The sequence below is a fragment of the Cervus canadensis genome, chromosome 7 (genome assembly GCF_019320065.1).
Source record: "Cervus canadensis isolate Bull #8, Minnesota chromosome 7, ASM1932006v1, whole genome shotgun sequence".
Classification (NCBI taxonomy): Eukaryota; Metazoa; Chordata; class Mammalia; order Artiodactyla; family Cervidae; genus Cervus; species Cervus canadensis.
In genome coordinates, this window is record NC_057392.1 from 42,636,806 (window position 1) to 42,653,350 (window position 16,545).

General features: G+C 35.6%; 1 protein-coding gene across 5 annotated transcripts in view; it reads right to left on the reverse strand.

The window, feature by feature from the left end:
- POLQ (DNA polymerase theta) overlaps positions 1–16,545 on the reverse strand; it is a 108,077-nt gene that overhangs the window by 52,936 nt on the left and 38,596 nt on the right. For all 5 annotated transcript variants that reach the window (XM_043473090.1, XM_043473091.1, XM_043473092.1 and 2 more), the window contains 3 exons: positions 10,816–11,009; positions 9,500–9,624; positions 7,998–8,241 (listed from right to left, as the gene is read on the reverse strand). In XM_043473090.1, the coding sequence (XP_043329025.1) occupies positions 7,998–8,241; positions 9,500–9,624; positions 10,816–11,009 (563 nt within the window). The remainder of the gene's footprint in view (positions 1–7,997; positions 8,242–9,499; positions 9,625–10,815; positions 11,010–16,545) is intronic.

Sequence of the window (16,545 nt, forward strand, 5' to 3'; positions counted from 1 at the left end):
AACACATGCATGAAAACTACAGACTAATATTATTTATGGGTAACAATGTAAAAGTATACCTGTAAAAGTATGCCATATTAAATATTAGCAGATAGAATCCAGCATCATGTAAAAAATAATATACCACAGCCAACTGAAATTTATTCTGGAATATAAAACTGATTCAGTAGTAGGAAATCTTACTAATATAACATGCTAACAGATTTAACAGGGGAAAAAAAAACCTAAGACTATCTCCATTGATGCTGAAAAACCCTTTAACAAAATTTAATACCCATTCCTGATACAAAATATTTGAGAAAATTGCAATTAATGGACATTTTCCTAAAATAATCACACACACATACACACACATGGGGCTTCCCTGGCAGCTCAAATGGTAAAGAATCTGCCTGCAATGAGGGAGACCTGGGTTCAAACCTTGGGTTGAGAAGATCCCCTGGAGAAGGGAATGACTACCCGCTCCAGCATTCTGGCCTGGAGAATTCCATGGATTGTATAGTCCATGGGGTCGCAAAGAGTCGGACATGACCAAGTGACTTTCACTTTTCACACAAACACACATCATAATCCTGAAGCCAGTATCTTATTACGGTAGCAGATGCATTTCCACTAGGATCATAAAGCAAAAATGTCCACTATCTCTGTTACCACTATCTACTACCATTACCTATAGTGCTATTATTAATAGCTAATTCAATTAGACAAAAGAAATCTGTCAGAAGCACAAGAATCGTTAGGGGAAAAGTAAAATATCTCTATTTGCAAATGATATGACAATACCTGGAAAATCTTTGAGAATCAATGATAATTGATTCAATGGTAAACAATAAGTAATTTAAACAACAAAAGTATGGATAAAAAATACATAAAGCTCAATAGCCTTTACATACTCAAATAATAACTATGTAGAAAACACAGAAGACAACCATCAATTTAAAACAGAATAATGATTAAATATAATAAAAATAAATTTAACAAGAAATGTACAATATTTGTAGGAAGAAAACTAAAACTCCTAAGAATCTGTATGACGAATATATTTTAAAATTCCTGACAAACCAGTCCTATTAAATTTCAACCCAATTTCAATAAAATATCAAAAAGCACTTTAAGTTTCATATAGGCAAGCATGCAAGAATAGCCAGGAAAATACTGAAAAATTCTAAGACAGAAGTTACCCTACCAGACATTAAAAGACACTACAAAGCCTTTATAAATAAAAGCATGGTGCTGGCTCATTAATTGACAGAAAGAATAGTAAATAAAATAGAAAGTCCAGAAATAGACTTAATTACATACGGATATATAACATATGATGGTGGCATCTCAAATCACTGGGACAAAGATAAACTCTTTTATAAATCAGAGTCACTGAGAAATAAAACTGGATCCAGGCTTAACACGATACACAAAACTAAATTCTAAATGCATCAGGAATCTAAATGCAAACTTATGAATATTAGAAGAAAATATGTGAATACCTCTTTAATCTCACTGTATGAAAAACTTTCCAACTATAATTGAGAAGCAAAAATTAAAAAGATTGCTAAAAAAAATTAATGAAAAGAAAATTCTGCATGGCAAAAATAATGCAATAAAGTTAAAACACAATTGGTAAGTTTTGAGAAAATTTATGAAATATACATGTCAAACGAATGGCTGGAACCCTAATCAGTTTTAAAAAGACAAGATTCTAAGATGCTTTAAAAAAGAGGAGAAAGACTAAAACTTCGTAGAAACATAAGGAGAAGACATAACCAGATAATTCAGATATATTTCTTTAAATAATCCTCAAAATTGGAAAAAAATTTTTACCATCTTGCACATTCATAAAAATGCATATTAAAACCATACCAAGACATAATTTTTCATCTATCTGGATAGTAAAAGTGAAAATCTGCTTTTCAAAGAGAAATACCAGAGGCTCCAAATGGCATCACTTGTGCTAAACTCATGATATCAAGTCCAGATTAAATATATAACCTAAATAGAGTTAAAAATCTTCCTCAGAAGTGTAATCCTTTTTAAAAAATTTTTGGAAGTATAGTATTGACTACAATAAAAGCTCTATATTTTTAGTTTAAAGACAAGTTTTAAGGATTCGCTATTCCAAAGTTCTAAAGAATATAACTAACTCAGATGCTTTTCAAGATTATGTTATCTAAGGTAATCTATAATAAATAAAAGCTAATTTAAGCTTATTGATTTAATTAAAACAGAGCTGTCTTAAGAATTATCAGTATTATTATAATACTTTTATTCTACTTAAGCTGACAAATTTGTCAGTAAGAAAAATAATTTGGCATGGTAAAATGTTTAGTATAATCTAAATATAATTGTTTAGAGAAGGGGTTCTCAAACTCTAAGATCTAATGCTTGATGATCTGCAGTGAAGCTGAGTAATAATAATAGAAATAAAGTGTACAATAAATATAATGCACCTAAATCATCCCCAAACCTCCCCCATCACCCACCTTGGTCTATAAAAAAATTGTCTTCCACAAAACCAGTCCCTGGTGCTGAAACAGTTGAGGGCCGCTGGTTTAAAACAAGTAAATTAAATAAACAAAAGGACAATTAAAAGTTTTCTAGGTAAAGTTTTCAAACAAGCTTCTTGAATTTTTAGTGTAAAACTCTAAAGTTTTGCCAAGACTAGGTTAAGTAATGGAAATCTATTGAACATTTAGATCATTCCAAGTAAGACACAATAGGTGAAAGATTACTTTATGTAGGTTTATCTACTTTTGGCTTCCTATTATTGCAAAACTAGCGATAAAACTTGGGATTATTAGTAAGCGTGTTTGGTGATGCCAAATATAGGCACTTTCCATCTACCCCCACAAGGATTAAATCCTGAGCTATACATGTGACCTTCAACACTCCCTGAAAGGAGTTCAGGGTGGAGAAATCAGGAATTTCCCAGGCATGCAGTGCTCTGGGGAAAACAGGCAGAACATCTTCAGATAGAAGAGTTTATGGGCCCAATTCTTACAACTCCTCCTACCTAGAAAAGCACTAAAATCATTAACGATTACACTTGCTCCTCATGACTAGCAGCAAGCCTCTGCCAAAATGTGTGCTTGACTGCACGTACCCTCTTCACTAAAATCATATGTAACACTGACCTTCCCCTCTACCTCATTCGAGCAGTTTCTCAGCTATCTGAAATACTGTCTTCTGGGCTATACTTCTCATTTTGTCCCAAATAAACCTTAACTCACAGCTCTCATATTGTGCTTTTTTTTTTTTTTTCAGTCAACAGTGCCATGCTGAGAAATTTTTCTATGAGAAAGCATATGTTTCTAGAAGTTATAAACTCTTTATGATTTGCCAAGCTGCAGAATCCTAGTGTAACAGGGAGTCCACAATTGTTTAGTTTCTAAATTTTCACCAGAACTTAAGGTTTTCAAAGGTTACAAATTCTAATACAAGTAACTAAAGCTACAAGAAACAACAAAGGAAACATCTCCCTACACAAGGAAAGCAGGATGTGTTCTTGGCTAAGAAAAGGCATGGGTAATAAAGATGCATTTTGTTAAAGGAAATGAGAGTAATTTTGTCTGAATTAGAGCTTCTGGTTATGAAGGATAAACTAAAGTTATACAAAAAGCTGAAGAGAGATAAGATTTTACCACATGTAATCAAGCTGGCTAAAACTGAATAATTATAAGGGTTTTAAAAATCAAGTTTTACTATCAATAGTGTACTTATATAAAACTAATACTTAATTTTTCCTCATCTGCTAAATAGACAAGTATTGTTTCATACTGACCTGTGATCCTACTTAGGCAAGTGTCCAAACAATTTGATGTCTTCAACAAACTTCCCCAAATCAAATTTTAAATGAAGTCTTTTGACCACAAACTAACTTTGAAATTTTCCAGAGGGCCTCTGGAACAAAGACGTTAGGCTTGTTTGATAGTACATCACATGGGAAACATTATCAAATAAGAAGTAGTAGTAAGCCTTCTTTATGTTGTATTTGTATAAGTATATAAGTGTTCCAGAAACTGTGTGAAGTTCCTGAAAACTTGGTATAACCTAATATAATCCTAACTGATAATTCTAGTCATTATCTTAAAATTGTGTATGACAATCCTCTGGGACCCCAATAAGAAATAGGTAACAAGTAAACAATTTTCTTACTGCTGTTCACTTACTTTCTAAAACCTCTGTCATCAAATTGAGGCTCACACTAAAGATATTGAACCTGAGTAACGGAGAAATGACCTATGTAACTTTCATACAAAGGCAGCAGAATCTATAAAGACTATGGCAAGTATAGATGAAGTTCACTCTACTTCTCAACCTGGTACCTTGTTTACAACGTTACAGCAAAGCAGTATTAAAAAAGGACCTGCATGGTTAATCACTATTCTTGCTGCACTTAAATAATCAGATCAAGTTTAACGCAAACAAATTAGTTTTACTGTGATACTGTCATTATCTTTGGTTAAAAAAAAAAAGAGGATCATTAAAGAGAGAAAAATTACATTTGCACCTTTCTGCTGTGCTATGCTATGCTTAGCCACTCAGTCGTGTCCAACTCTTTGTGACCCTATGGACTATAGTCCTCCAAGGCTCCTCTGTCCATGGGGACTCTCCAGGTAAGAATACTGGAGTGGGTTGCCATGCCCTCCTCCAGGGGATCTTCCCAACCCAGGGATTGAACCCAGGTCTCCCACATTTCAGGCAGATTCTTTACTGTCTGAGCCACCAGGGAAGTCCTTGCATCTTTGTAGCTATCACTAAAAACAAAGGCACCCCTTGAGCCCTGTGAGAAGGGATGTTACCAAGTGCTCCTGATCATGACATTGTGCCAAAACTATACAAAGTATTGACTCTTGAGTAAGTCTCACAGCTAAGGAAGACCACCTGACATCTGGTCCCATACAACACAGAAAACAAAACAATGAGTAAGAAAAGTCATTGACATCAATGTCTACTGCTTTCACCCAGACACCAGATTCAAGTCTTGCTTTAGCAAAACATGAAACCCTTTCTCCTTTTCTTTCCTAATTTCACTCTGACATTGGCCTGGAAAGATTAACATCCTCATCTGTATCTCCCAAGCCATTACTAAGAAGAGAGAACCTTTAGTATTCAGGATGGAAGAGTCTCTTTCCACATGCACTAAAAACCTGACTGGTAAATTTACCTGAACAGGTAAATGCAACAATCCTGTGAATGAATCTATTATCAGTACTTGCTTAATAGGAATGGTTGTGCCCCAACAGGTCTTGTCTTTGTCTGTGGTGGTTATCATTCTTCTTGGGTCTATGAATGCCTATATGGCTCCTATATGAGCCTACATGGCTCATATGGAATATGCCTCTTAGGTTTTCTAACTGTGACCCATAACTGTTCTAGAAAAGGCTTAACAGGAGGCATTCACAATTCAAAAACTGCTTCCTTTGGCAGGGCCCTACTTCCCTGATTAGAAGTTAAAACAAAGAAGAATATGATCAGGAACAGTTCCTCAACTCTTAGGGAACACTGCAGATTCTATTGCAAAAGCACTAGCTATCCAACAAAAATACTTAGACTCTCTGGCTCTTGATAATAAGACGGCTCTTAATAAACTTTTAGCTGAACAGGGAAGTGTCTATGCTATGACCAACACTAACACTGTACCTGGATTGACACTTCTGGTGAAGTTGAAACTTAATTATGTGAGATCACTAAGTCACTTGGCAGCAACTCATTCAATAGGGTCTTTGGTTTGGGTCTTGGGGACTATGGCTCTGACGCACACTCCAAACACTGGGAGTTATCCTATTTATAGTTATCATAAACACCAATGCATTAGATCCTCTCAAAAGTTTTAAATGATTTTTAAATTTTGTTTTAAACTGAATTTAGTTTTTAACAACTTCCTCTGTCAGTGGCTGAGGGGTAACAGACTAGTGAGACTGCAACTTGGCTGGACCCTTCTGAAGAGCAATCTGGAATCCAATAGAGCTATATATATGTACTTACCTTCTGAAATCTCATGTCTAGGAATTTACTCTGAAGAAATGTCATCAACAATATGAAAATACACATGCACAAGGTAATTCACTGCAGATTGCTGGTAATGGTAAACTATCTGAGACAATCTGAATGCTGGATGGGTTTTCCAAGCACTGAAAGGGAGACCAATCTCCAGATACATTAGTTTCTATTCAGAAAATTAACATTAGTACAACACTGTATCTAATCTACACACCTTATTTAAATTTTACCAATTGTTCCAATTATGTTCCTTTTCTAATTCAATCTAGAGTAAGGTGGTACATTTGGTTGTCATGCCTCTTTAGCCTGCTTTAATTAGAATCAGCTCCTCAGTCTTTGTTTTTATAACTTGATGTTTTTGAAAAGTCCAGGCCAAATAGTTTGTAGAATGTCTCCCAATTAAGGTTTGCCTGATGTTTCCCTACAGTTAAATTCAAGGAAGACATTTCTGATAAGAATATTCCAGGAATAATGTGTCTTTTCCAGTGTGTCCCATGAGGAGGCAGATAATATTGATGTGTCCTATTACTACGTGTCACTAATTTTGATCAATGATGACTTTGGGCTTTCAGAAGAGGCATAGTCACGGCAATAACAGCCTTAACATAATGAAGAGATTTCAAAATGTGTTTACAACTTTTTTCTGATTAAATTTTTAAAAATGTGTACTGCTTTCAGATGACTTCCTGAAAGGGTTAAGGGTGATATTTGGTATGTTGTTACCACAGAGATACTCCCACAGACAAATTTTTTCACCTCAGGTCTTTTATTACATATTTCTAAGCAAGTATGAATGTATTCAAAGATTCTGTGAAAATCACAGGCTCCAGAGGAGATCAACACCTTTATAAGTAGGTTTTAAAGCATACTCTATGTAGGTTTTAGCCAGAGGCACACCCATAGTGACAAAACGGCACACGAGTAGATAGTCTATATCTATAGATCTGGGGGTCACAGGGAATGGCCCTGCCCCCACTAGGCACTGTCCTAGTGGGGACTCCATGGTGGGCCTCCCACTGCAGCAGTCCTCTCCTCGGGTTGCACGTGCTCAAGACTCCGGGCCATTTCATCCTTCAAAATCTAGATAGAGGCAGCTATACCACTATAGCTGGTTGCAGGGCACGTTGCACCAGGGCCAGCTTGCAAGAACCAAACCTGCATTGCTGCCGGATACACAGAATAAAGCCCATGATGTGAAGTGGCACTGGGCAGTGAGACCTTTCCTTTGATTATGCCCCCCCATCCCTTCCCACATGTTACAAGTTTCAGAGCCTGTGTCAAGGTTCTTAAATAAGAGCATCTGCACTTAAAATGAGTGGGAGGAAAGAAGCATTGAACTGGAAATGAGATTAATGCTCTAATTTAGAACAAATTAAAACCTGAAAATAAAACTGTAAACACTTGAAAGTGCCTAAATAGCTACAGAATCTGGCTGAGATTCCATATAACAAAGAGTTCAAAGAACAGTGGTTGAGAAAATAACCTATTCCTTGATAATATCCTTAGGCCAGCCCATTCAATGAATTAGTTTTAAACACACACATACACACACATATATGTCAAAGAGTCCTCTTCTCATAAACTGGTTTTGAGGGACTAGGGTTCCAAAGAATATTCAAGAAGAGTAAATATTAAAGTGTTCTTGCCTGAAGGAAAATCTAAAATGAGTCCTGGATATAGACTGAGAACTAAAATCCATCAAAGCAGAAAGCGTTGGTAACTTAACTTTACTTAGTCTTTCTAGGAGAAAGTTATGATACTTTTAAAAGTGCCTTTAAAGTCATAAAATATATTTTAAATATATATACACAAAAAAGTAATCCTCGAGGGGGGAAAAGTAGCCAGATTTTCTTCCACTGATACCAAATATGGCATGATATTATCTAAGAGAAAAACACGCTTTAACATCTGAGCCACCAGGGAAGTCCAACAAATTATCTACTACTTACAAATCAGCCTGTTTCATTTAATAACCTATGTAGACGAGGGGATTTTCTTACCTTTTAAAAGGTGCAGCATTCTTCAGAACACTTTCCACCTCAGCAACATCTGCTCTAGCAAGATCAGCCACAGTAAGAAAACCAGATGCATAGAGGAATCTGGCCCGCTGTGCATTAAGTAATGATACCCGGACCAGGTCACACAGCTCCCTTTGGATGCCAAATGTAAGACGCTTCTGAAATTGGGAAAGTAGTAGCTCCATGTTGTGCCAGCCCAGGCGGTTGGAAAACACTGTAATCATCCCTAGAATATTCATGGAATAATTATTGAATTAAAAATTTTTTCTAGACCAATTCTCCATTTCTTGAGAGGTAGTTTTGTTTCACTCTTTTTTTTCCCTATAGAACTATAAAGTTTAATAGGCCCAAAGTGTAAATTAATAGTAGAGTAGACCGATATCAAGGGCCTAGCTAGTTGGCTAGACACATTAACTATTATCTCGTTTATTCTTAATCATAAATTTATATCCAAAAATATTGAGGCAGAGCACATAAAAACAAAACAAACAAAAGCCCTCACTAGTTCATTCCTCTCTTTCTCTCTCTCACTCTTCCTTATTTTAAGGAAGAAAGTACTCTGGCTTCCACCTAGAGAAAACAAGAGAACTAATTTAAATTGTCAAGTGCTAAGAGGACTATTTCCAAAGGGTAAGGGTCCCATTGATATTTTCTTAAAAAATAAAAAAGTTGCCCAGCTTGATAGCTATACTCTCTTAAAATAAAGAGGCCAGAGCAGCCAAGTGTCAAATCATTAAGAAAATCACTCCCCTATGAGAACATTAATTCTAGAGGTAATCCGAGATCTTTGATGCCAGTGAGTTAAAGATAAGCCTCTCCCTTCTCACTCCCCTCTCTCAGCATCTTTCCCTAGTACTCCCTCACATATACACACACCTTCACAATGAAACTTATAAATACAGTCTCCAGTAGCCCAGGATTGCCTTCCTAATGGCTTATGGATTTCGTAGTAAAATCAGATATAGAACTTCCCTTGTTTGCCTACCTTAGAAAAAAATGAACTTAATTTTATTAATGAAAACCAGTATTTCCTTAGAGAAGAGATAATATTTAGAACAGTGAGATAGAAATCCAGAAATCCCTCTTCATTTGCCATCCTCTGCAATAACAAGTATTAATCAGTAACTTGAAAAAAGCAAGACAAGTGAGAATTATGTCTACTTCTTCTTTCAAGACCCCTACCCCAGAAAAAGAAAAAGAAAACAGAAAGAAGAAAGATGGTCAGCAGGTTGCTAACAGATAGAAAGGGACCAAGATACAGACACTCAGCTAGCTGCCAGTCTTCTGTAGCAGGGTCACTGAGCCCAGAGGAGTCACTGCTGTAGGTGTTCTGATGACGACAGGGACTATACAAAATTATGGTTTGACATGATCTCATCACTTTTAGAGAAGCCTACAGTAAAATGGAATTTGAAAAAAGTGATCTTAACTTGACCTCAAACCACAGAGTCTTAAACAAATGTGGGAATGCTTATTTAACTGACCTGCATAAACAGCAGCTGACTGTTGTAATGACTGAATCTGTCCACGATTGCATCCATATTTCTGATTAATTTCCTTTAAGGGAACTTCACTGATTAAATCTAATAGCACAAGACTGGTAAAAAACCTGGAAAGTAAATTACCAAAAGTACAGTAAGAGGTCACTTATGTTTACTATGAAAGCACAATATAGATTCTGAGAAATAAGAAAGAACCAAAAAAAGATAAGAAAGGGTTTCACCTCTGAGAAAGAGAGAAGATTCTTAATAGGATATAGCATTAGTGGACAAAGAGCTCAATGGTTGTAAAAGTAAATTCTAACAAATGTTGGCACTATAGCAAAAAACTAATATCTGTATAACAAAAAAAATTCTTCCATATTTCAATACTACTAACTAACTTTAAGAAATGAGTCTTAGTTCAAGAAAGGTGATGGCACAAATATTTTTTTTAAAGAATGCTTGATACACAATTATATCATTGAATCATGTTTCAACCAAAATTTGGTTATAAAAAACCAAATCAATTGCCTTTTGATGTGAAAAGCAATGGTGCCACAAATCATCCAAGTATATTTGGATTATATGTATTTGTATATAATCCTTACAAAATTTACACTTGAGTATGACGTAAATAGGAGAAGGCAATGGCACCCCACTCCAGAACTCTTGCCTAGAAATTCCCATGGACGGAGGAGCCTGGTAGGCTGCAGTCCATGGGGTCGCTAAGAGTCGGACACAACTGAGCAACTTCACTTTCACTTTTCACTTTCATGCACTGGAGAAGGAAATGGCAACCCACTCCAGTGTTCTTGCCTGGAGAATCCCAGGGACGGGGGAGCCTGGTGGGCTGCCGTCTGTGGGGTTGCACAGAGTCGGACACGACTGAAGTGACTTAGCAGCAGCAGCAGCATGACATAAATAATATGAAACTATTGCTTTAAGAGAAGCAATTTTATTGTATTTCAAAAAAGCTAAAGCCTATGTAATTTCTCCACCTGAAATCTTTCAAATGGCTCTACTCTACTGGTAATGAATCACTTCTAAGGGTAATACAAACCATATCCTTAAATGAAGCCACACTAAGTTGGCAGTTTTGATTCACATCTTCTTTATCGGAAGAAGTAATTAAATGTTCTACTTTAAAAAGTCTCAATATACAGTAGCTTCTTATAAGCTACAAAGAAGAAACTAAAATATCAATAAATTTAGTAAATACAAGAAGTTGAAAATTTTACTATATTCAGTCAAAACTGGCCATCTGCTGTATAGCCAATACTGTGTTAAAAACAGAATAGTCCAGGCTCCTTGATATTTACCTTTTATGGATGGCCACTTGTCGGTGCTGTCTCTCAGTTCTGGCTACTAAATTTCCTTTCACACAGCGAGCCAAGAACCCTTCTTCAACTCCTACTAGCTCTGCCACCCGTTTCATAGAAGCTGGCAACTTCTCCCATAAACAGAAAAATCGATACCAATCAATAGTAGTCCAATCCTCAAACACAGGTGTAACCTAAAGGAAAGAAACATCATTCATTACTTAAAATTACTGCATTACAAAAGGGACAAAATTGTGGATGTGAACTTCATATTAAAAACAAAAGCCTCAATATTTGGATTTCTAAATATGATAATGTCTCATTAAACTTCATTTAATCACAAGCAACTCACAGATGAGAAAAACACTAATAGCAGCCACCCAAAAAAGGAATAAGAATATAGATATACAAGAATAATGTTTCTCTTTGTCATGGAATTAAGCTAGTATAAATTTTTAAACTGTATATGCTAACCACTTGAGAATTACTAGGAAAATAACTTCAAAAAATATAGAGAAAAATTAATTAAAGAAGTTTAAAAGTTATATACAAAAGTGTCTGCTAAACTCAAAGAAACCAGTAAAAAGACAAGAGAACAAAAGAAGACATGAGACACAGAAAATAGACAAAATGTGGAAGATGTAAATCCAACTACACGAACAGTAACATTAAATATGAATGGGTTAAATAACCTATCAAAGATAGAGACTGACAGACTGGATTAAAGAAAACAACACAGAATCCAACTATATGCTGTCTGTAAGAGACACATTACAGATTCAAAAATACAAATAGGTCAAAAGTCACATATGGATGTGACAGTTGGACCATAAAGAAGGCTGAGTGCCAAAGAATTGACGCTTTTGAAATGTGGTGCTGGAGAATACTCTTCAGAGTCTCTGGGAGTCAAGGAGATCAAACCAGTCAATCCTAAAGGAAATCAACCCTTAATGTTCATTGGAAGGACTGATACTAAAGTAGAAGTTCCAATACTTTAACTACCTGAATTCCAAGAGTCGCCTCATTGTAAAAGTATCTAATGCTGAGAAAGACTGAAGGCAAGAGAAGGGGGTGACAGAGGATGAGATGGCTAGACGGCATCATCAACTCTCTGGACGAGTCTGAGCAACCTCCAGGAGATGATAAACGTCAGGGAAGTCAGACACGCTGCAGTCCATGGGGTCGCAGAGTTGGACATGACTGAGAGACTGAACATCACCACCCATACAATGACTACTATTCTGCATTAAAGAACTTAAGTACTGATACATGATAAAACATGGAAGAATCTTGAAAACATTATGCTAAGTGAAAGAAAGCAGCTGTAAAGGATAACATATTATATAATTCTATTTATTGAATAAGAACAGAATAGAAAGCCTACAGAAAAACAGAATGTACACTAATGGTTTCTCAGGGGTAGGGGAGAATGAGAAGGTTGAAAGAAAATGTGGAGTGACTGCTAATAAGTACAGGGTTTCTTTCTGGGTGATGAAAATATTATGCAATTAGATGCTAATGACTGAACAACTCTGTGAACATACTAAAAATTATTGACCTGTACACATTAAATGATATACTATGTGAACTGTATTGCAACAAAGCTATTTTCAAAAAAATTCAAATTCTCTATGAGAAAATTTTCAGAACACTCTTGAAAGCCCCAACATAGACTCAAAGAAACATCTCTTTTCACGAGTAAGACCAATCAAATAAAAAAGAAGGATGTCAATCAGTTCTCCTCCATGTTAACGTATAAATTTAACAATGTCAATGAAAATACCAAGTTAATACTAAGCATTATACTAAAAGGTAAGCAAGCAAGAATAGGTATGAACATCAGAAAAGAACAGTGAAACTAACCCTACTAGATAATACAATAAAAGCTTTTAATTAAAACAAAGGTAGTAGTGTACATATTAGTAAAATTGGTCTATTGTCAGGTCAACAAATGAAATAAAAATATACCCAACAACAAATGGAAATTAGAAATGTATCTAAATACAAATGCATACTAGAACATAAAAACTGGGGGGGAAAAAGTTAAATGAAAGCAGAAGAAAATTTTTCAGTCATTGTGTATAAATCAAACCTTTTTAATAAATTAAGATGTGACTACAGATAGCCATTATAAAAAAGATAAAACTGAAGAACCATATATTAGAATAAACTTTAAATGGAACATAGCTCAAAAGAGAGAGACTAGAATCATATAATTATTTGAAGAAAATGTGAGAGGATACCTTCATAATCCCAGAGCAAGCAAATAATTTCTCACTGACTCTAAGGTTCAAAATTCAACTATATATTTTAAAATGCTATACAAAATACACAATAAACAAAATCAAAAGCTGAGTGAAAAACTAGGAGAAAAGTATTTATATCACAAAGAACTACTCTCTTAGTATATATAAAAGAACTCTTAAAACTTAAGAAAAAGACCAAAAACACGATAGAAAAATGTGCAAAAGACACAGACAATTCATAGAAAATAAAACCATACTGCCTTAAATATACAGAAAAAAAAGTTCAAATTTATCCATAATAAAAATGCAAAAAGTATACGCAAAACAGAAAAGCTTAAAAAAAATATAAAAGCTTGACAATATACCTTTTTTTATGAGGTTGCAGAAAAACAACCACCTCATATAGCACTGGTAAAATTGGAATTGCAATTTTGCAAAACCAAAATCACATGTCTTTACACTTAATTCAGCAATCATACTCCTTGGATTCTTTCCTAAAGATACACCTCCATCAAAACTACAATATTATGCACCAAAGTTATTCACTGCAGCATCATTTGCCATACCAGAATATTGGGAACAATTCAAATATTCATCAGAGGAACTGACTGAATAAACAATGGTATGTCCACATACACAATGGAGTTATACAGATATAAAAAGAATAAAAGTCTTCATGAACTGATAAAGAGTGCTTTCCAAGATATACTGTTAAAGGGGAAAAACAGGTAGAAAGTAATGTATATAGCATGCATGTGTGCTCAGTCACTCAGTCGTATCCAACTCTTTGTGACTACATGGACTGTAACCCACCAGGCGCCTCTGTCCACGGAACTTTCTAGGCAAGAACACTGGAGTGGGTTGTCATTTTCTACTCCAAGGGATCTTCCCGACCCAGGGATCAAATTCAAGTCTCTTGCATCTCCCACTCTGTCAGGCAGATTCTTCACCACTGCGCCTCCTGGCAGGCCTCTTGCATTAAATCTAATTTTCATGGAAGTAAACTGGAAGTCTGACCCTAGAGCTCATAATCATAACCACTGTACAGTAAGTGAGACTTATTTTTAAGGCCATGCCAGATAACTGGTAAGACCAGCTTTGAGATTCTTCTTAGCCACATTCTCAGGCACAGAACTTTGATCATATGAAGTACACATGTGAAGCAGAAGTACACACATTCACTAGAAGGAGGAAAAATGGCCCTGTCCAGACATTTCTCCTAGTGCTCACCCCTATACAGTGTTTTTATTGAAATACATTTCTTGATAAGCCTTCCTAATTCTTAACAATAATTTCAGATTTACCCCCCACTCACTTGCCTATCAAAACACACATATTTGCTCCTTCCCTCCTCCCAGCTTTATTGAGGTAATTAACAAATGAAATCAAATATATTTATTTAAAGGGTACAATAATATGATTAGATATATGTATTCAGAGTGAAATGACTACCACAATCAGGTGATTAGCACATCTATTACCTCACATAGTTACACTATGTGTGTGTATGGTGAGATTCTCTCTGTAAGCAAATCCAAGTATACAATACAGTATGACTAGCTATAATCACTATGCTAGCTATAATCACTATGCTGTATATTAAATTCCCAGAACTTACTCATCTTACATGATCCTATAGGTTCATTCTAAAACATCGTGATAAAACAATTATCACAATCAAGTGAGCCACACAAGTTTTTTGGTTTCCCAGTGCATATAAGAGGAGTCTCTTAAGTATGCAATAGGATTATGTCTAATAAAATCCAAGCACACACTTTAATTTAGAAGTAATTCTGGGGACTTTCCTTGTGTTAGTGGATGGGAATCCGCCTTGCCAATTCAGGGAACAAAGGTTCAATCCCCAGTCCAGGAAGAGTCAACATGCCACAGAGCAGCAAAGCCCATGCGTCACAACTACTGGGACCATGTGCTGCAACTACTGGAGCCTGCAGGCTCCACGGCCTGTGAGCCACGATCAATGAGCCCCTGTGCTGCAACCACTGGAGCCCGTGTGCCTAGAACCTGTGCTCCACAAGAGACGCCACTGCAGTGAGAAGCCCGTGCACACAACTAGAGAGCAGTCCCCACTCTCCACAGCTAGAGAAAGCCCACACGCAGCAACAAAGACCCAATGCAACTAAAATAAATAAATTATTTTTTAAAAAATTGTTTTTAATTTTAAAAAACAAAAATAATGCTGGGACTTCCCTGGTGTTCCAGTGGTTAAAACTCTGCATCAATGCAGGGGGCCCAGGTTCAATCCCTGGTCAGGGAACTAGATTCCATGTGCCACAACTAAGACCCAGCAAGGCCAAGTAAATATTTTTTCAAAATAATAATGCTGTTAGGGAATTCTCTGGTAGTCCAGTGAAGTGACTTGGATGCCATGCTCTCATTGCTGAGGACAGGTGTTTGGTCCCTGGTTGAAGACAAGCCAAAAACATATGGCCAAAAATAAATAAATAAAAAAATTTTAATTAAAAAATAAAAACAATGCTGTTAGAAAAATGGCACCAAGAGACTTATTCAATGTAAGGTTACCACAAACCTTCCATTTCTAAAAAAGAAATCCAGTATCTATAAAGCACAATAAAACAAAGCAACACACAATAAAATAAGGAAGTATGCCTATAACTGAAAGACTATACCTTTTGACCAACATCTCCCCATGTTGCCCAAACCCAGCCCCTGGCAAGTACCATTCCACTTTGTTTCTGAGTTCAACTTTTCCACATTCCACATGGGTGAAACCATACAAAGTTTATCTTCCTCTGTCTGGTTTATTACATTTAGCACAAGGCCCACCAGGTTAATCCATGTTGTCACAAATGGAAAAGTTTCCTTTTTTTTAATAGATAAATGATGTTCCATAGTATACACAGCTTTAACTTTCTATTTTATGCTGATAACTTTGATTCTATACAAAAACTCTGTATTTTTACTTCTCCATCCCCTCTCATTTAATGGAGGTTATATTATAATACATTTTATGTATCCATTAGCAAATTATAATTGTTTTCAATGTTTGTCTTTAACTTTTGTATAAGTTATTTGCAAATTACCATTATATTCTGAATTCTGAATCTGATTATAAACTTACCTTTACCAGTTGAGTTTTATACATTCATGTTTTATGTTGTTAAACAGCATCCTTTCATTTCAGTGTAAAGAACTTCCTTTAGCATTTCTTATAAATGCATGTCAGGGATGATGAATTTCTTCAGCTTCTGTCTGTCTGAGAATATCTTTATCTTACCTTCATTTCGGAAAAACAGCATGCTAGGTAGAGTACTCTTAGTTGGCAGTTTTCTTCTTTCAATATTTTGATACATCCTAACAATCTCTCTGCAAAGTTTCTGCTGAGAAATCTGATAGCCTTATGAGGTTTGCTTGTACTTAACAACAGTCTTTTCTCCTGTCGCTTTCAAAATTCTCATCTTTGACTTTTGACAGTTTGATGTATCGAGATGAAGTCCTTTTGGGG